The sequence below is a fragment of the Ascaphus truei genome, chromosome 14 (genome assembly GCF_040206685.1).
Source record: "Ascaphus truei isolate aAscTru1 chromosome 14, aAscTru1.hap1, whole genome shotgun sequence".
Lineage (NCBI taxonomy): Eukaryota > Metazoa > Chordata > Amphibia > Anura > Ascaphidae > Ascaphus > Ascaphus truei.
In genome coordinates this window covers 19,449,448-19,469,844 of record NC_134496.1, presented here as the reverse complement: position 1 = coordinate 19,469,844, position 20,397 = coordinate 19,449,448, and the positions used below count along the sequence as shown (strand labels likewise).

General features: G+C 57.5%; 1 protein-coding gene across 1 annotated transcript; it reads left to right on the top strand.

Annotated features, from left to right (window-relative positions):
• The first annotated feature begins 1,797 nt into the window (after positions 1 to 1,797).
• On the top strand, positions 1,798 to 20,392 carry ZFTA (zinc finger translocation associated). Its single transcript, XM_075569982.1, has 6 exons — positions 1,798 to 2,242; positions 4,312 to 4,785; positions 5,000 to 6,067; positions 6,493 to 6,996; positions 12,333 to 12,803; positions 18,632 to 20,392. Exons 1-6 carry the CDS (start codon positions 2,077 to 2,079, stop codon positions 19,060 to 19,062), a joined length of 3,114 nt encoding a protein of 1,037 aa, XP_075426097.1. The 5' UTR covers positions 1,798 to 2,076; the 3' UTR covers positions 19,063 to 20,392.
• The last annotated feature ends 5 nt before the right edge of the window (positions 20,393 to 20,397 follow it).

Genomic DNA, 20,397 nt, shown 5'->3' with positions numbered 1-20,397 from the left:
CAGGTAAGGGGTTAAGTTATGCTCTGCAGGGCTCTGGTAGCGGAGCGGTTAACTCTGGGTGGCTCTGCAGCCTTTCCCCGGGCCCTGTTACCATAGTGACAGAGCGATCTGTGGCACGGAGCTTAAGGATTTAAGGTGGAATGGCATAAACCCTGCAAAGCATCTCACAGCCCCAATATACAGTATAGTGCTGTATATATAGTTATATCTGTGTACAGCAGGGCCCCGCTTTTCGGCGATACGCCAATACGGCGGCACCGAGAAGGGGGCCGCCATCTTTCATTCTCTGTCGCGCATGCGCAGAAAGGGCGTGCGCCCGGCGCACGTGCGCAGACCATAGGCCGCGCATGCGCCGAACGGCGAAAACACCGTTCTGTGCATGCACAGAACTGAAAATCGCTGGATCCGCTTTCTCGCGATTTTCACTATACGGCGGGCCCCTGGAACGGAACCCGCTGCTGTGTGTATATATATATATATATATATATATATATATATATATATATATATATACACATGGTCTGTGTATGATGTATAGAATCTAGATACAGTGTGTATGTATGTATCTATCTAGCTATATACACTGATCAGCACAGTCTGTGAATAGTGTATATGTATAGAATATATATACAGTGTGTGTGTGTGTGTGTGTGTGTGTGTGTACATATATATATATATATATATATATATATATATATATATATGTATAAATGACACTGTGCTCATTTGCATGTCATTTCCCAGAATCCCTTGCCGCAGAGGAAACACTATGCTAGGTGATAATGGGAAAGTCAGGGTTGCCACCTTCAACTGAAGGTCAACCCAGAGGAAAAGTAAAAAATCCCCTTACTTGGCGGCGTGCTGCGGCGTCTCCTGACATCCTGCTGCAACTGCAGTGAACATGGCTGCACGGCGTCATATGGCGCCGCATTGCCATGACAATGGGACGCTACGTGACATCATAACGGTATGTGACATCACGTTGCGCGTAGCGTCCCGTTGCCATGGCAACGCACCGTCATATGACACCGCACAGCCATGTTCACTGCAGTTGGAGGGGGAATTGCAGAAGAATGCCGGAGACGCCGCCACCACTGGGAGATTGACGGGCTAAACCCAGGTAAGTACCCGAAGTCTCCGGGTCAAACCCGGGGAGGTGGCAACCCTGGTTGCAGACCTGTTTAAGACATGTAAATGTGCTCACAAGTGAACTTTTTATTTGCTATATGCTGGGGGTTTCTTGTCGCCCTTTTCACCCACCATAACGTATATAAAGTATGGTGTGCGTGCGTGTGTGTATATGTATGCTTATCAGCACATGGTCTGTATACAGTATAGTGTAATCTAGATACAATATATATTTCCATTTATTATATAATATACACCCTGATCAGCACATGGTCAAGATATATCTAGATACAGTGTATATATGTATAATATATATATATAAATATATAAATATATATATATATATACACACACACAGATCAGCACATGGTCTGTGTATAGAATCTAGATACAGTGTCAGACACACACACACACACACACACACACACACACACACACACACACACACACACACACACACACACACACACACACACACACACACACACACACACACACACACACACACACACACACACACACACACACACACACACACACCTGTGCAGCGTACAGATACAGCACAGTGTATATATATATATATATATGATCAGCACAAGGTCTCTCCCGTGACTCCTCAGCCCCCGCCCCTCGTGACGTCATTCACACTTCCCTCCTCCTCAGTCCTGTGCGGCGCTAGCGCGAGGCCTCGTCCTCTCAGTGACGTCACGATGAGGTCTCTGTCCTGTGCGGCGCTCCGGCGTGTGACCCCGCCCCCATCCCTGGAACGTCATACGCAGGCCCCGCCCCCCGCAGTCCTGTGCGGCGCTCAGCGGCGGGTTTCTCGGGCGCTGTCCCTCCCACCCTCCCCCGTCGCCATCCGCCACGTACACCGGGGAGCGGAGCGTAGCGTAGCGTAGAGACCCAGAGGCAGGAGGAGGAGCCGAGAGTGCGGCGGGAACAGCGGCCATGCAGCGGGAGCAGAGCCCGGCAGAGGAACCAGAGGCCAGCGGTGGGCCCGAGCTGCTCCCTACCGGCGGGCCCGAGCTGCTCCATACTGGTCGACCCTCACCGAGAAGCGGCCATGGGGAGCAGGAGAGTCCGGAGATCCGTGTGAAGGAGGAGGCCGCAGGGGGTGAGCGGGACAGAAGGGAGCGGCGGAGCCTGGTGGGCGGGGGCGACATCTGGAGGAGGGAAGTGGTACTGTAGGACATTGACACCTAGCGGGGGGAAGTGGTACTGCAGTGTAGAGGGACAATGACACCTGGAGGAGGGAAGTGGTACTGCAGTATAGAGGGACAATGACACCTGGAGGAGGGAAGTGGTACTGCAGTATAGAGGGACAATGACACCTAGCGGGGGGAAGTGGAGCTCAGTCACTGGAAGCTTTAAAAATGTAGTCTTGGTCCCAAATACCATTGTAACAGTCTTGTCAGTGTTTAAAAACAGTTTGTTTTGGGAAATCCAGTTTTCGAGTCTCAAAGTCAGATTGAAGTATGTGTTAAAGGTCGGAAAGGCTATGGCTGTGTGCATATAGGATTGTGTCATCTATACATGTGTATTGAAGCTTCCTTACAAGCTGTGGGAAGATCATTGATGAACACTGAGAAGAGTAGGGGCCCCAGAATAGAGCCTTGCGGGACGCCACAGGTGATATCCAGGGGGTTGGAGTTAGAGCCTTAGGCCTCGGCTATGGTTCTGGCGGGCGGGCGGAGGCGCGCTAAGACTCAGGGAAAGCAGGTGCTTTCCCTGGCCTTAGACAGCGTGCCGTCCAAGGGCATGTCGGGGGCGTGTTGGCGGGCGGGCCAGTGACGTCACGGAGCTGGTTCGCCCTCATTGGGCGAACCGCTCACGTGACCGGCACTGCGCTCCGGCAAGCGGGAAAATGTAAAATTTCCCTAAGACCTACGCTTCCGCGCGCTTGCGAAAGCGTAGGCGAGCCCCTACTAAAGCCGCTCTCATTGTGGCTGTAGGGGCTCAGTGCCGAGCGGAAGCGCGCCTCCGCCCGCAAGCACTATCCATGGACGCGCCCTTAGATGGACACATGTTGGGATCTACCTGATAGGTAGGACTGAAACCAGTTTAAATCATGCTTCCCTATCCCATAGCACTGGAGTTTGTTTTGCAAGATAACATGATCAACAGTATCAAAAGCCTTTGCAAAATCTAGGAATATTGCACCAGTGAGTTGTCCCCGTTCCATTCCACACTGCATCTCATTGCAAACTTTTAGCAGGGGAGTTACCGTGGAGTGTTTGGGGCGAAAGCCAGATTGGAATTGGCTAGGGAAATTTGTCTTGTTATAGTAATCGCTTAATTGGGAGTGGACACATTTTTCCATGACTTTGGATAGGATTGGGAGAAGGGAGATTGGTCTGTAGTTTTAGAAAGTGTTTTTGTCCCCACTTTTGAAGATTGGGACAACTCTGGCAGTTTTCCAGGTTTTAGGGATATGGCCTGCAGACAGGATAGAGTTGACTATGGAAGCAATTGGTTTGGCAATGGCTGGGGCACCAAGTCTTAGGAATTTAGATTGAAGTAAGGCAGGTCCACACTGACTGCTTAGCTTTAATTGGAGGAGCGCTTGTGTAATCTCCTCTTCGGATACTGGGCCAAACTTAAAATTGTGGGCAGTGTTGGGAGGGGGTGGGGCTATATGAGTACTCCCAGAATGAGATTCAGGTTTGTGGGTTTGGGTTGCGTTTTCGCTAGAGGGACAATGACTCCTGGAGGAGGGAAGTGGTACTGCAGTGTAGAGTGACAATGACACCTGGAGGAGGGAAGTGGTACTGCAGTGTAGAGTGACAATGACACCTGGAGGAGGGAAGTGGTACTGCAGTATAGAGTGACAATGACACCTGGAGGAGGGAAGTGGTACTGCAGTATAGAGTGACAATGACACCTGGAGGAGGGAAGTGGTACTGCAGTATAGAGTGACAATGACACCTGGAGGAGGGAAGTGGTACTGCAGTATAGAGTGACAATGACACCTGGAGGAGGGAAGTGGTACTGCAGTATAGAGTGACAATGACTCCTGGAGGAGGGAAGTGGTACTGCAATATACAGCCATTCCCTCTAGCTCTCCTAGCTATATAGCCTCTCATCCCTCTCCGCTCTCCTACCCCCTCCTTTCGTCGTAGATCTAAAATTAATCTCTCTATAACCTTTTCCTCTCTCTGTATAACCTCTCGTCCTCCCGTGCAGACCTCTCCTCTGACACGAGCACCATAGACCCTTCTGACCCCAACCCGGGTGGGGCGCTACCAGGCCCTTTTACCCTTTGCTGGAGCTCCCCCGACAGCTGCGGAGAGGGCCAGAGCAATGGAGGCACAGGAGGAGTTGTCGCGGTTGGAGCGGACCACTGTGAGGAGCGCGCCTCCCGGCCCGGGAACAGCCGTATCCCCGGAAGAGACCACCGGCGCTATTACCACTACCACTGGAGGTTGGAGTATTTAATGGATTTCAATGCTCGCTGCCACAGTATGATCTGCATGGTGTGCGGGAGCTCTCTGGCCACCCTGAAACTCAGCACCATCAAACGTCACATCCGCCAGAAGCACCCCTACTCCCTACACTGGACGGCCCGCGAGAAGGAGGTCATCATTGGGAGCTGGGATGCTCACCTCTGCGTGGACGCACAGGCGCTGCCGGGGACCGTGGGCGAGGAGCTGGGAGCAGGTAACAAGTCTCTCCGCCACCCCTCCCCCCAACTCTCGCCGCCCTCTCCTCCCCCTACCCCCCACCACTCTCCTCCCCCTACCCCCCACCACTCTTGCTTCCACCCCTCTCTCGCCACCCTCCCCTTTCTTGCCACCCCGTCTCTTGCATGCACCCCCCTCTCTCCCCTTTCACACACCACCCACTTGTACCAATCTCCCCCCACCTCTCCTAGATGACACCAGCCCTGCAACAGGCCTAAAAAAGAAACGCCGTCGCCTACCCCCCATTAGCAAGGGGGCCTGGCGTCCCGTGCTGGGACCTGAGCTCCAACCCTCCCCCACAGACACGAGTCACCTGGAGCAGTATCTGAATGAGTCCCTTCAGCAGTGGTTCAGAGTGGAGTTCCTGATGGATTATGACTGCCATGGAAATCAACTGCACTGTATGATGTGTGCCAGCGTCCTGCCCAGTCTCAACCTAGCTGACATCAAGCGCCACATCCTAGACACGCACCCCACCTCCCTACAGTACAGCCCCACCCAGAAGAGCCGAATACTGGAGGCCTGGGGAAACCGCGGGGAGACTGAGGAGGAGGATGATGATGATGATGATGATGACGAGGAGGATGAGGAGGATGAGGAGGAAATGGAAGAGGAGGAGGAGGAAGAGGCGTTGGTAAAGAAAGAGGATGAAGAGCAAAAGATAGAGCAAGACGTCCAGAAGTTAGAGCAGGATAAGGTGCAAGAGGTTGAGAAGACAGGAGAGGTCCAGAAGTTGGAGGTTGAGAAGGTGGGAGAGGTCCAGAAGTTGGAGGTTGAGAAGGTGGGAGAGGTCCAGAGTATGGAGGTTGAGAAAGTGGGAGAGGTCCGGAGTATGGAGGAGGAGAAGGTGGGAGAGGTCCGGAGCATGGAGGAGGAGAAGGTGGGAGAGGTCCGGAGTTTGGAGGAGGAGAAGGTGGGAGAGGTCCGGAGTTTGGAGGAAGATAAGATAGGAGAGGTCCAGAGGTTGGAGCAGGTTAAGCAGACAGTTGAAGAGGTCAGAACTCGGAGGTTGGAGGAAGAGCATGAGAAGGCAGAAGAGGTCTCTAGGTTGGAGGAGGAGAAGCAAAAGGTGAAAGAGATCGGGAGGTTGGAGGAGGAAAAACAGAATGCAGAACAGGTCCGGAAATTGAAGGAGGAGAACCAGAAGATGTTGGAGGCGCAAAGGGTGCTGGCAGCGGAGAAACAGAGAGTGCTGCCACTTCAGCGAGTAGATGACAAAGCACCGACAGTGCTGGGCGTTGGGATGCCCATGTTAAAGGGTGAGGGGCACAGGGAATGGTGCGAAGGTGGGCATGGGGGGAGAGAAGGGTGGATGGAGTGAGGGGAGATTTAAATGGGGTTGGGAGAAGGGGGGGAAGTTTATATGGGGTTGGGAGAAGGGGGGTGAAGAAGTATATGGGGCTGGGAGCAGGGGGGTGAAGCGTTATATAGGGTTGGGAGAAGGGGGTTGAAGAATTATGGGGTTGGGAGAGTTATATGGGGTTGGGAGAGTTATATGGGGTTGGGAGAGTTATATGGGGTTGGGAGAGTTATATGGGGTTGGGAGAGTTATATGGGGTTGGGAGAGTTATATGGGGTTGGGAGAGTTATATGGGTTTTAGAGGAAGTGGAGAATAGTCTAATACTAAATGATGTCTTTTCTCCTCCCCACTTTCTCCCATCCACTATTCCTCACTCCTCTCAGTGGAAGCCCCCACACCCATCCTTATCACCCAAGTCTCTGTTATCCCAGACTCTTCCTCCCATTACCCCTCTCCACCCTCTTTACTGGATTCCCCCAAATCCTGGAGGTTCATCGCCCCCAAAGGCCCGGTTCAGGCGGAGTCAAAGTCCCCTAAAGCACTCCCCATCGAGGCTCCCCGCTGGCCCCCCGGGGTGGACCCCATGCTGTGGGAGGTGAGCCTGTGGCGGGGGAGCAAGTCGGAACAGGATCAGTGCCGGTCTTACCAGCCGCGCTGGCGCAGCGAGTACCTGATGGATTACAACGGCCTGCGGAACAGCGTAGTGTGCATGTTCTGCTGCTCCTCGCTCACCGTGCTGAAAGTGAGCAGCATCAAGAGGCACATCCTGCAGAAGCACCCACACACGTCCGAACTCACCGCGGACGAGAGGGCCGTCGTCATCCAGGAGTGGGAGAGCAAGGTGGCCATGGCGGCGGACCAGAAGCAAAAGGAAGGAGGAGTGTTCGGTAAGGAGGGGAGCTGTGTATGTTATGGGGGACGGGGCCACGGGGGAGGGTGAAATATTAGGGGTGTAATATATACCGTGAGCACAGGGGGAGATATATATACACACACACACACACACACACACACACACACACACACACACACACACACACACACACACACACACACACACACACACACACACACACACACACACATATATACATACATATACACACACACACACACACACACATACACACACACACACACACACACACACACACACACACACACACACACACACACACACACACACACACACACACACACACACACATACACACACATACACACACACACACACACACACACACACACACATATACACACACACACACACACACATATACACACATACATACATACATACATACACACATATACACATATACACACACACACACACACACACACACACACACACACACACACATCGCCGTATTAATGGTGAAAATCATCATTGGTGATAAATCTTTAACCTATGATCGTGAGGAAACCACTATTAGATTAAGTGCCAGATAGGGACAAACTACACACAACAAACAAACAACATATATGACAAGGATGAAGAGGGAAGGGGGGAATGAGGAATAAAGGCAAGGATGGGAAAAGCCAAAAAATAATAAAACATTTAGAAATAATAAAACCACTGGAACCTTCGCACAGCTATCCGCAGGATCAATCACCTTCCTCGATACTTCTTGAAAACAAAAAAGTGACAGCGCGGGCTCCATAGTGTAAAAAGTACAAGGTTTTATTGGCACGAGCTAAAATCAGGTCACTCGCAGTAATTCGGTTGACCATGCGCATTGGACGTGAGCATCAGTCTCCTGTTGTTCGGCTGCCGGTATGGAGCTCCCGTCTCGTAGCTGGAGGCGTGTAGAAATCTTTCCTTATCCACAGCCGGGTACCTCCGATGGTGTGCGTCCACACAACGGCCCCCCGGGCACAAACGACTGAACGCGATTGGCTGAGCCACAAACCTGTTTCATTGGTTCTCTGCTACAACGGAGGGGAGCTGTATAATTGCGGAACTAGGAGAGCGTGTTTCATTGTGCCCGGGGGGCCGTTGTGTGGACGCACACCATCGGAGGTACCCGGCTGTGGATAAGGAAAGATTTCTACACGCCTCCAGCTACGAGACGGGAGCTCCATACCGGCAGCCGAACAACAGGAGACTGATGCTCACGTCCAATGCGCATGGTCAACCGAATTACTGCGAGTGACCTGATTTTAGCTCGTGCCAATAAAACCTTGTACTTTTTACACTAATGTTTTACCAGGCAGTAATACATTGAGAGTTACCTCTCGTTTTCAAGTATGTCCTGGGCATAGAGTTAAGATGACAAATAATACATGGTTACATAAGTGAACAGGGTATACATTATATACAAGACATAGCATGCACTGTTAGAGATAATATATATATATATATATATAAATTAGACGTATGTAGCACGTACAGACTAGATTAAAATGTGAGACAGCTTTAATTTTGAAAGAACTTACACTAGTGGCGGCTGTGAGAGTCTCCTGTAGGTTATTCCAGTTTTGGGGTGCACGGTAAGAGGAGGAGCGGCCGGATACTTTGTTGTGCCTTGGGACCATGTACAGTCTTTCTGAATCAGATCTCAGATGATAGTGCTGCATGTGGTAGGGGTGAGGAGCTTGTTCAGATAGACGGGTAGTTTGCCCAGAAAGTATTTGAATGCAAGACTGGAAAGGTGAACTTTGCGCCTAGACTCTAGTGATGACCAATCTAGTTCTTTGAGCATTTCGCAGTGATGTGTGTTGTAGTTGCATTGGAGAACAAAACGGCAAATTGAATTGTAGAGGGTGTCAAGTTTGCTAAGGTGGGTTTGAGGTGCCGAGCCATATACTATGTCTCCATAGTCGATAATTGGCATTAGCATCTGCTGTGCGATACGCTTTGACCAGGAGACTTAGGGAGGATTTGCTCCTGTAATGTACACCTAGTTTGGCATAGATTTTGGATGTCAGGGTATCAATGTGCATCCCGAATGTTAAATGGGAGTCAAACCATATGCCCAGGTATTTGAAACTAGTAACGGGGGCTAGGATGGTATTAGCGTTGGTTCTGATCTGGAGCTCAGTCATTGGAAGCTTTAAAAATTTAGTCTTGGTCCCAAATACCATTGTTAATCCTGTCAGTGTTATTAAGTGTGGTGAATACCTACTCTTAATCTCAAATCAGCATAGCCAGCAACCAACCTCACACTGATGATACCCATCAAGGTTGAAACATGTCTGTGAGTGGGTTTACTGGCTTTGCATCTCACCCCAGCCTTTGCTTAAAAGCTGTGTTTAAAGCAGGATGCATTGGCTTAAGGCAGGCCTGCACAACTTGTACAGTGAGAAGGGCCGAACTGCTCCAAGGAAAAAAGTTTGGGGCCGCACGGGTAAAATCATCATCATTATCATCATCATCCTCATATCTACCCCAGCACCCTTCATCATCATCATCATCATCCTCCTCGTATATCTACCCCAGCACCCTTCATCATCATCCTCATATCTCTCCCAAAAACCCGCATCATCAACCTTTGCGAGACTCCCCATCGATCTCTCATACCCCCATCTCTCCCCCTCACCCATACACATAATACCTCCCTGCACACCACACACATCCCACCCCCCTGTACCTCGCATCTCTCTCCCCCCTGCACCTCGCATCTCTCTCCCCCCTGCACCTCGCATCTCTCTCCCCCCCCTGCACCTCGCATCTCTCTCCCCCCCCTGCACCTCACATCTCTCTCCCCCCCTGCACCTCGCATCTCTCTCCCCCCCTGCACCTCGCATCTCTCTCCCCCCCCCTGCACCTCGCATCTCTCTCCCCCCCCTGCACCTCGCATCTCTCTCCCCCCCTGCACCTCGCATCTCTCTCCCCCCCTGCACCTCGCATCTCTCTCCCCCCTGCACCTCGCATCTCTCTCTCCCCCCCCTGCACCTCGCATCTCTCTCCCCCCCCTGCACCTCGCATCTCTCTCTCCCCCCCTGCACCTCGCATCTCTCTCTCCCCCCCCTGCACCTCGCATCTCTCTCCCCCCCCCTGCACCTCGCATCTCTCTCCCCCCCTGCACCTCGCATCTCTCTCCCCCCCTGCACCTCTCATCTCTCTCCCCCCCCCGCACCTCGCATCTCTCTCCCCCCCCCCGCACCTCGCATCTCTCTCCCCCCCCCCCCTGCACCTCGCATCTCTCTCCCCCCCTGCACCTCGCATCTCTCTCCCCCCCTGCACCTCGCATCTCTCTCCCCCCCTGCACCTCGCATCTCTCTCCCTCCCCCTGCACCTCGCATCTCTCTCCCCCCCCTGCACCTCGCATCTCTCTCCCCCCCTGCACCTCGCATCTCTCTCCCCCCCCTGCACCTCGCATCTCTCTCCCCCCCCTGCACCTCGCATCTCTCTCCCCCCCCTGCACCTCGCATCTCTCTCCCCCCCCTGCACCTCGCATCTCTCTCCCCCCCCTGCACCTCGCATCTCTCTCCCCCCCCCCCCCTGCACCTCGCATCTCTCTCCCCCCCCCCCTGCACCTCGCATCTCTCTCCCCCCCCCCTGCACCGCGCATCTCTCCCCCCCTGCACCTCGCATCTCTCCCCCCCCGCACCTCGCATCTCTCTCCCCCCCCTGCACCTCGCATCTCTCTCCCCCCCTGCACCTCGCATCTCTCTCCCCCCCCTGCACCTCGCATCTCTCTCCCCCCCCTGCACCTCGCATCTCTCTCCCCCCCCTGCACCTCGCATCTCTCTCCCCCCCCCTGCACCTCGCATCTCTCTCCCCCCCCCTGCACCTCGCATCTCTCTCCCCCCCCCCTGCACCTCGCATCTCTCTTCCCCCCCCCCCTGCACCTCGCATCTCTCTCCCCCCCCTGCACCTCGCATCTCTCTCCCCCCCTGCACCTCGCATCTCTCTCCCCCCCCCCTGCACCTAGCATCTCTCTCCCCCCCCCCCAGCCCATTTCAACAGCCCCCCCAACCACTCATGGATGAACTACCCCCTGCCCCCCATGTTACCTGATGGCGGTGGCGGCGGAGGCAACAGATGGCGGCAGGGAGAAGCGCGAGGGATGCGCGCTCTAGCAGCAGACCCCGGAAGTTCCGGGTCGCGCTACACTGCTGGAGAGGGGGAAGGAGCGCGCTGTCCCACAGCTGGAGCGCGCTCCTTCCTTCCCTACCAGGGAAGAGGGGGTGAAGTGTGTGGGGGGGGGGCGGTTGGAGGAGCCGTCGCGGGCCGTATGTTGTGCAGGCCTGGCTTAAGGGTTGCTCGTGTAATATGAGCTTGGGACAAAAGGTGGCACTGTGTGCTCATTTGCATGTCATTTCCCACAATCCCTTGCTGCAGTGGAAGTGCTGTGTGCTGGGTGATAATGGTGAAAGACAGGGTTGCAGACCTGCCTAAGACATGCAAATGAGCATACAGTAATATTTCCAGTTGAGATATATATATATCTCAGCGCTTCCACTGCAAGGGATCCTGGGAAATGACATGCAAATGAGCAGACAATGCCAATTTTTGCTTCAAAACCATTTAACATGGCCCCCTAAAAGAGATACACACACACACACACACACACACACACACACACACACACACACACACACACACACACACACACACACACACACACACACACACACACACACACACACATATTTTAATAACTCCAACATAAGTGTCATCTCCCTTGCTCATTTTTTTTTCTCTACTCTTTCTTCCTCCCCGTCTCTTCCCCGCCTCGCTCTGCGCTCCCCGCCTCGCTCTGCGCTCGCCGCCTCGCTCTGCGCTCGCCGCCTCGCTCTGCGCTCCGCGCCTCGCTCTGCGCTCCGCGCCTCGCTCTGCGCTCCCCGCCTCGCTCTGCGCTCCCCGCCTCGCTCTGCGCTACCCCCTCGCTCTGCGCTCCCCCGCTCGCTCTGCGCTACCCCGCTCCCCGCCTCGCTCTGCGCTACCCCGCTCCCCGCCTCGCTCTGCGCTACCCCGCTCCCCGCCTCGCTCTGCACTACCCCGCTCCCCGCCTCGCTCTGCGCTACCCCGCTTGCTCTGCGCTCCCCGCCTCGCTCTGCGCTCCCCGCCTCGCTCTGCGCTCCCCCGCTCGCTCTGCGCTCCCCCGCTCGCTCTGCGCTCCCCCGCTCCCCACCTCGCTCTGCGCTCCCCCGCTCCCCGCCTCGCTCTGCGCTACCCGCCTTGCTCTGCGCTACCCCGCTTGCTCTGCGCTACCCTGCTCCCCACCTCGCTCTGCGCTACCCCGCTCCCCGCCTCGCTCACTCCCTTCTGTAGACACTGAACTGGATGGTGTAAAGGGTGCAGACTGTGACCCTGCGTGGGGCGGACCTTATGCCCCAGAGGAGGAGGTGTCTTCCTGGACAGGGATGCTGGGAACGGAGGCAGGGGGAGCCTCGTGGGAGTTTGCCTTTGGGAGGGTGGGGGGGAGAGTTAAGGACCCCCGCCGGTACCAGCACGATCGCTGGAAGCTGGAGTACCTGATGGAGTACACCCCACAGAAGGACGGCCTGATCTGCATGGTGTGTGGCGTCACGCTGATGAACCCTAAGATCAGCACGGTGAAGATGCATATCCAGCAGAAGCACCCGGACACCACCTACCTGAGTGACCAGGAGAAGGCTGTGGTCATGGAGGAGTGGGAGCAGAAAATGGCGACCGGGCAGGAGGGTGGAGCAAGGGGGGTGTCCTTGACGCAGGGAGTGGTGAGCGGAGGGGGAGAGACGGAGATCTGCGTGGAAATAAACGGTAAGAAAGCAGGTGGGGGAGGGGGGGGTGTAAACATTTGCCTCATTACTCTGTCTCTGTGTCACCCTGCGATGGGGTGGGACAGCCTCACTAACCCCGCTCTGTTACCCTTTGGTGGGGGGGGGGGGGGAAGAGACAGTATTACTCCCTCTCTGTGTCACCCTGCGGTGGGGGGACAGGACAGCCTCATTACCCCCGCTCTGTCACCCTGCGGTAGGAGGGGGGGGGGTGGATGACAGCCTCATTACCCCCGCTCTGTCACCCTGCGGTGGGAGGGGGGGGGGTGGATGACAGCCTCATTACCTCCTCTCTGTCACCCTGCGGTAGGAGGGGGGGGGGGGGGATGACAGCCTCATTACCTCCTCTCTGTCACCCTGCGGTGGGAGGGGGGGGGGGGATGACAGCCTCATTACCCCCGCTCTGTCACCCTGCGGTGGGAGGGGGGGGGTGGATGACAGCCTCATTACCCCCGCTCTGTCACCCTGCGGTGGGAGGGGGGGGGGGGATGGATGACAGCCTCATTACCCCCGCTCTGTCACCCTGCGGTAGGAGGGGGGGGGTGGATGACAGCCTCATTACCTCCTCTCTGTCACCCTGCGGTGGGAGGGGGGGGGGGATGACAGCCTCATTACCCCCGCTCTGTCACCCTGCGGTGGGGGGGGGGGGGGTGGATGACAGCCTCATTACCTCCTCTCTGTCACCCTGCGGTGGGAGGGGGGGGGGGAAGACAGCCTCATTACCTCCTCTCTGTCACCCTGCGGTGGGAGGGGGGGGACAGGACAGCCTCATTACCCCCGCTCTGTCACCCTGCGGTGGGAGGGGGGGGGGGGTGGATGACAGCCTCATTACCCCCGCTCTGTCACCCTGCGGTGGGAGGGGGGGGGGGGGATGACAGCCTCATTACCCCCGCTCTGTCACCCTGCGGTGGGAGGGGGGGGGGTGGATGACAGCCTCATTACCCCCGCTCTGTCACCCTGCGGTGGGAGGGGGGGGGGATGGATGACAGCCTCATTACCCCCGCTCTGTCACCCTGCGGTAGGAGGGGGGGGGTGGATGACAGCCTCATTACCTCCTCTCTGTCACCCTGCGGTGGGAGGGGGGGGGGGATGACAGCCTCATTACCCCCGCTCTGTCACCCTGTGGTGGGAGGGGGGGGGGGGATGACAGCCTCATTACCTCCTCTCTGTCACCCTGCGGTGGGAGGGGGGGGGGTGGATGACAGCCTCATTACCTCCTCTCTGTCACCCTGCGGTGGGAGGGGGGGGGGGGTGGATGACAGCCTCATTACCCCCGCTCTGTCACCCTGCGGTGGGAGGGGGGGGGGATGACAGCCTCATTACCTCCTCTCTGTCACCCTGCGGTAGGAGGGGGGGAGACAGCCTCATTACCCCCGCTCTGTCACCCTGTGGTGGGAGGGGGGGATGACAGCCTCATTACCCCCGCTCTGTCACCCTGCGGTGGGAGGGGGGGGGGGGGGGATGACAGCCTCATTACCCCCGCTCTGTCACCCTGCGGTGGGAGGGGGGGGGGGTGGATGACAGCCTCATTACCCCCGCTCTGTCACCCTGCGGTGGGAGGGGGGGGGGGATGACAGCCTCATTACCCCCGCTCTGTCACCCTTCGGTGGGAGGGGGGTGGGGGATGACAGCCTCATTACCTCCTCTCTGTCACCCTTCGGTGGGAGGGGGGGGGGGATGACAGCCTCATTACCCCCGCTCTGTCACCCTGCGTTGAGAGGGGGGGGGGGTGGATGACAGCCTCATTACCCCCGCTCTGTCACCCTGCGGTGGGAGGGGGGGGGGATGACAGCCTCATTACCCCCGCTCTGTCACCCTGCGGTGGGAGGGGGGGGGGGGGATGACAGCCTCATTACCCCCGCTCTGTCACCCTGCGGTGGGAGGGGGGGGGGGGATGACAGCCTCATTACCCCCGCTCTGTCACCCTGCGGTGGGAGGGGGGGGGGGGGATGACAGCCTCATTACCCCGCTCTGTCACCCTTCGGTGGGAGGGGGGTGGGGGATGACAGCCTCATTACCTCCTCTCTGTCACCCTTCGGTGGGAGGGGGGGGGGGATGACAGCCTCATTACCTCCTCTCTGTCACCCTGTGGTGGGAGGGGGGGGGGGGATGACAGCCTCATCACCTCCTCTCTGTCACCCTTCGGTGGAAGGGGGTGGTGGATGACAGCCTCTTTACCTCCTCTCTGTCACCCTTCGGTGGGAGGGGGGGGGGGGTGGATGACAGCCTCATTACCTCCTCTCTGTCACCCTTCGGTGGGAGGGGGGGGGGATGACAGCCTCATTACCCCCGCTCTGTCACCCTGCGGTGGGAGGGGGGGGGGGGAAGACAGCCTCATTACCCCCGCTCTGTCACCCTGCGGTGGGAGGGGGGGGGGAAGACAGCCTCATTACCCCCGCTCTGTCACCCTGCGGTGGGAGGGGGGGGGTTTGGATGACAGCCTCATTACCCCCGCTCTGTCACCCTGCGGTGGGAGGGGGGGGGGGTGGATGACAGCCTCATTACCTCCTCTCTGTCACCCTGCGGTGGGAGGGGGGGGGTGGATGACAGCCTCATTACCTCCTCTCTGTCACCCTGCGGTGGGAGGGGGGGGGGGTGGATGACAGCCTCATTACCTCCTCTCTGTCACCCTGCGGTGGGAGGGGGGGGGGGGGATGACGGCCTCATTACCTCCTCTCTGTCACCCTGCGGTGGGAGGGGGGTGGGGGATGACAGCCTCATTACCCCCGCTCTGTCACCCTGCGGTGGGAGGGGGGGGGGGTGGATGACAGCCTCATTACCTCCTCTCTGTCACCCTGCGGTGGGAGGGGGGGGGGTGGATGACAGCCTCATTACCTCCTCTCTGTCACCCTGCGGTGGGAGGGGGGGGGTGGATGACAGCCTCTTTACCTCCTCTCTGTCACCCTGCGGTGGGAGGGGGGGGGGTGGATGACAGCCTCATTACCCCGCTCTGTCACCCTGTGGTGGGAGGGGGGGATGACAGCCTCATTACCCCCGCTCTGTCACCCTGCGGTGGGAGGGGGGGGGGGGGATGACAGCCTCATTACCCCCGCTCTGTCACCCTGCGGTGGGAGGGGGGGGGGTGGATGACAGCCTCATTACCCCCGCTCTGTCACCCTGCGGTGGGAGGGGGGGGGGGATGACAGCCTCATTACCCCCGCTCTGTCACCCTTCGGTGGGAGGGGGGTGGGGGATGACAGCCTCATTACCTCCTCTCTGTCACCCTTCGGTGGGAGGGGGGGGGGATGACAGCCTCATTACCCCCGTTCTGTCACCCTGCGTTGAGAGGGGGGGGGGGTGGATGACAGCCTCATTACCCCCGCTCTGTCACCCTGCGGTGGGAGGGGGGGGGGGATGACAGCCTCATTACCCCCGCTCTGTCACCCTGCGGTGGGAGGGGGGGGGGGGGGATGACAGCCTCATTACCCCCGCTCTGTCACCCTGCGGTGGGAGGGGGGGGGGGGGATGACAGCCTCATTACCCCCGCTCTGTCACCCTGCGGTGGGAGGGGGGGGGGGGGGATGACAGCCTCATTACCCCGCTCTGTCACCCTTCGGTGGGAGGGGGGTGGGGGATGACAGCCTCATTACCTCCTCTCTGTCACCCTTCGGTGGGAGGGGGGGGGGGATGACAGCCTCATTACCTCCTCTCTGTCACCCTGTGGTGGGAGGGGGGGGGGGATGACAGCCTCATCACCTCCTCTCTGTCACCCTTCGGTGGGAGGGGGTGGTGGATGACAGCCTCTTTACCTCCTCTCTGTCACCCTTTGGTGGGAGGGGGGGGGTGGATGACAGCCTCATTACCTCCTCTCTGTCACCCTTCGGTGGGAGGGGGGGGGGATGACAGCCTCATTACCCCCGCTCTGTCACCCTGCGGTGGGAGGGGGGGGGGGAAGACAGCCTCATTACCCCCGCTCTGTCACCCTGCGGTGGGAGGGGGGGGGTTTGGATGACAGCCTCATTACCCCCGCTCTGTCACCCTGCGGTGGGAGGGGGGGGGGTGGATGACAGCCTCATTACCTCCTCTCTGTCACCCTGCGGTGGGAGGGGGGGGGTGGATGACAGCCTCATTACCTCCTCTCTGTCACCCTGCGGTGGGAGGGGGGGGGGGGTGGATGACAGCCTCATTACCTCCTCTCTGTCACCCTGCGGTGGGAGGGGGGGGGGACAGGACAGCCTCATTACCCCCGCTCTGTCACCCTGCGGTGGGAGGGGGGGGGGGTGGATGACAGCCTCATTACCTCCTCTCTGTCACCCTGCGGTGGGAGGGGGGGGGGGTGGATGACAGCCTCATTACCTCCTCTCTGTCACCCTGCGGTGGGAGGGGGGGGGGGGGGATGACGGCCTCATTACCTCCTCTCTGTCACCCTGCGGTGGGAGGGGGGTGGGGGATGACAGCCTCATTACCCCCGCTCTGTCACCCTGCGGTGGGAGGGGGGGGGGGGTGGATGACAGCCTCATTACCTCCTCTCTGTCACCCTGCGGTGGGAGGGGGGGGGGGTGGATGACAGCCTCATTACCTCCTCTCTGTCACCCTGCGGTGGGAGGGGGGGGGTGGATGACAGCCTCTTTACCTCCTCTCTGTCACCCTGCGGTGGGAGGGGGGGGGGTGGATGACAGCCTCATTACCTCCTCTCTGTCACCCTGCGGTGGGAGGGGGCGGGGATGACGGCCTCATTACCTCCTCTCTGTCACCCTGCGGTGGGAGGGGGGGGGGGAGATGACAGCCTCATTACCTCCTCTCTGTCACCCTGCGGTGGGAGGGGGGGGGTGGATGACAGCCTCATTACCTCCTCTCTGTCACCCTGCGGTGGGAGGGGGGGGGGGGTGGATGACAGCCTCATTACCTCCTCTCTGTCACCCTGCGGTGGGAGGGGGGTGGGGGGGATGACAGCCTCATTACCTCCTCTCTGTCACCCTGCGGTGGGAGGGGGGGGGTGGATGACAGCCTCATTACCTCCTCTCTGTCACCCTGTGGTGGGAGGGGGGGGGATGACAGCCTCATTACCTCCTCTCTGTCACCCTGCGGTGGGAGGGGGGGGGTGGATGACAGCCTCATTACCTCTCTGTCACCCTGCGGTGGGAGGGGGGGGGGGTGGATGACAGCCTCATTACCTCCTCTCTGTCACCCTGCGGTGGGAGGGGGGGGGGGTGGATGACAGCCTCATTACCTCCTCTCTGTCACCCTGCGGTGGGAGGGGGGGGGGTGGATGACAGCCTCATTACCTCCTCTCTGTCACCCTGCGGTGGGAGGGGGGGGGATGACAGCCTCATTACCTCCTCTCTGTCACCCTGCGGTGGGAGGGGGGGGGGGATGACAGCCTCATTACCTCCTCTCTGTCACCCTGCGGTGGGAGGGGGGGGGGGGATGACAGCCTCATTACCTCCTCTCTGTCACCCTGCGGTGGGAGGGGGGGGGGGGGGATGACAGCCTCATTACCTCCTCTCTGTCACCCTGCGGTGGGAGGGGGGGGGGGTGGATGACAGCCTCATTACCTCCTCTCTGTCACCCTGCGGTGGGAGGGGGGGGGAGGATGACAGCCTCATTACCTCCTCTCTGTCACCCTGCGGTGGGAGGGGGGGGGGGGATGACAGCCTCATTACCCCCGCTCTGTCACCCTGCGGTGGGAGGGGGGGGGGGGAGAAAGCCTCTTCTTTTCGTCTCTGTCACCCTGCGGTGGGAGGGGGGGGGGGGGGAGAAAGCCTCTTCTTTTCGTCTCTGTCACCCTGCGGTGGGAGGGGGGGGGGGGAGAAAGCCTCTTCTTTTCGTCTCTGTACGCTTCTTACGCTCCTCTCTCTTCCCTCCTCACAGAAGAGTCTATGGCCTCTGACACAAAGGGACCCAGCGGCCGGGACTGCAGCCCCAGCTCGGACTCAGTCACCCCGTCCTCCGACTCCACACCCTCCGGCTCCACCCCCTCCCTGCGACCGCCCTGCAACAGCGCCAAACGCAACTACCAGGTCCGCTGGCGCACGGAGTTCATGATGGACTACGACTGCCGCCGGCAGGGCCTCATCTGCATGGTGTGCGGGGGGACGCTGGCCACGCTGAAGGTCAGCACCATCAAGCGACACATCGTCCAGGTGCACCCCTACTCCATGGAGTTCACAATGGAGGAGCGGCAGCGCATCCTGGAGGCGTACAGCGAGATGGCGCTCCACTACATCCACTCCGAGGAGTGCTTCCGGCAGCTTCCGGCGGCGGCCGAGGGAAAGCCTCTCAAGAGGAAGCTGAGCATGTAGGAGGGGTGAGCCTCCCCTCCCACAGAGGGTCGCCGCCGGGAACGCGCTGCTTAAAAACCCCTCCCATCTCCTGATAGACCGTACACCAGAGGCGGCCAACTCGGTCCTCAAGGACCAGGTATCCAGGATATCCCGGCTTCAGCACAAGTGGATCAGTCAATGATGTGAGCCACCTGTGCTGAAGCAGGGATATCCCAGATACCTGGCTCCTGCCTTAGCCCCTTCCAAATATCTGCTGAGCGTCACTTAACCTCTCTCCCGCCAGCAAACCGTACGATTCCGCCCCCTGGGTCTTGCTGAAAAGTTTGTGTGTGTTCCCCCCCCCCCCCCCCCCTGTGTACATACCCCATTCTCCGCCCCCCGGTGGTGCTGCTCTATTCATAATCCAGGAAACCAAATCGGGAAATTCCCAGAATTAAATTTTTTTTTTTATTTTTTTTTAAACCCAATTTTATATACATATATATATTTTTTTTTTGGTCCCAACATTTAAATAATTTCTGTTTTTAATGTAAATTTCCACCAAGAAGTCTGAGAAAATAGCAGCTTAATGTTGCAGCACCGGGGCAGCCAACTCCAGTCCTCAAGAGCCATCAATATGCCAGGTATTTGGGATATCCTTGCATTCAGGAGGGCCACCTGTGCTGAAGCAGGGATAACCCCAATACCTGACCTGTTGGTGGCCCTTGACTAGAGTTGGTCACTCCTGGTGTAGAAAGCAAAGCGTTCCTGCGGGATATTAACCCTTTCACAGTGGGGTGCCATCTTTCTCTCGGTACCAAAATAGATTTCTCCCAGCTCCACGTTTAACTTCACGACAAACTGGAACAGAATCAAATCCAGTCTTTAAGTTAAAGACTTGAACCAGGTTTTACACCAGAAATTGCACCCTGTGAAATGATCATGTCGGGTAAATCTGAAATGTGCTTTTTTTTTTGTTTGTAGCTGTCTTCTTCCAAATGAAATGTTATGTTTTTTTAAAAGAAATGACAGGAGACGGCAGAGAAATAACGGTTGCTTTTGAAGTTCTACTCAGAAGTTGGGTCCACTTGACATTAAGCGACCTTTCGAACGGAGTCTGTATCCATAGAGAGAACTAGATTTCCTTTGGAGGGTGGATAATTGAAGTGATATTTATACGGATACGCAAGGGTCTTGATTGTTTCAGCTGTTTAAATCCACACCCCCCCAGACTGGGGCTGGATAAAGATTTTGCTAGGAAAAGGGGTATATTTCTGATCATGTTTTTAAATACCCAGCCTGGAAACCATTCTGTATCTGTCCTGGGGCTGATTCTCTAATCTTATTTTCAACTTTTTTTGGGAGGGGGGAGGG

What these genes read in the sequence shown, in the direction of transcription:
- ZFTA (XM_075569982.1), top strand. Translation starts at nt 2,077, where the DNA reads ATGCAGCGGGAGCAGAGCCCGGCAGAGGAACCAGAGGCCAGCGGTGGG. An exon ending in GAAGGAGGAGGCCGCAGGGG is followed by an intron (nt 2,243 to 4,311) that starts GTGAGCGGGACA and finishes CCTCCCGTGCAG; the next exon opens with ACCTCTCCTCTGACACGAGC. An exon ending in GATCTGCGTGGAAATAAACG is followed by an intron (nt 12,804 to 18,631) that starts GTAAGAAAGCAG and finishes CCCTCCTCACAG; the next exon opens with AAGAGTCTATGGCCTCTGAC.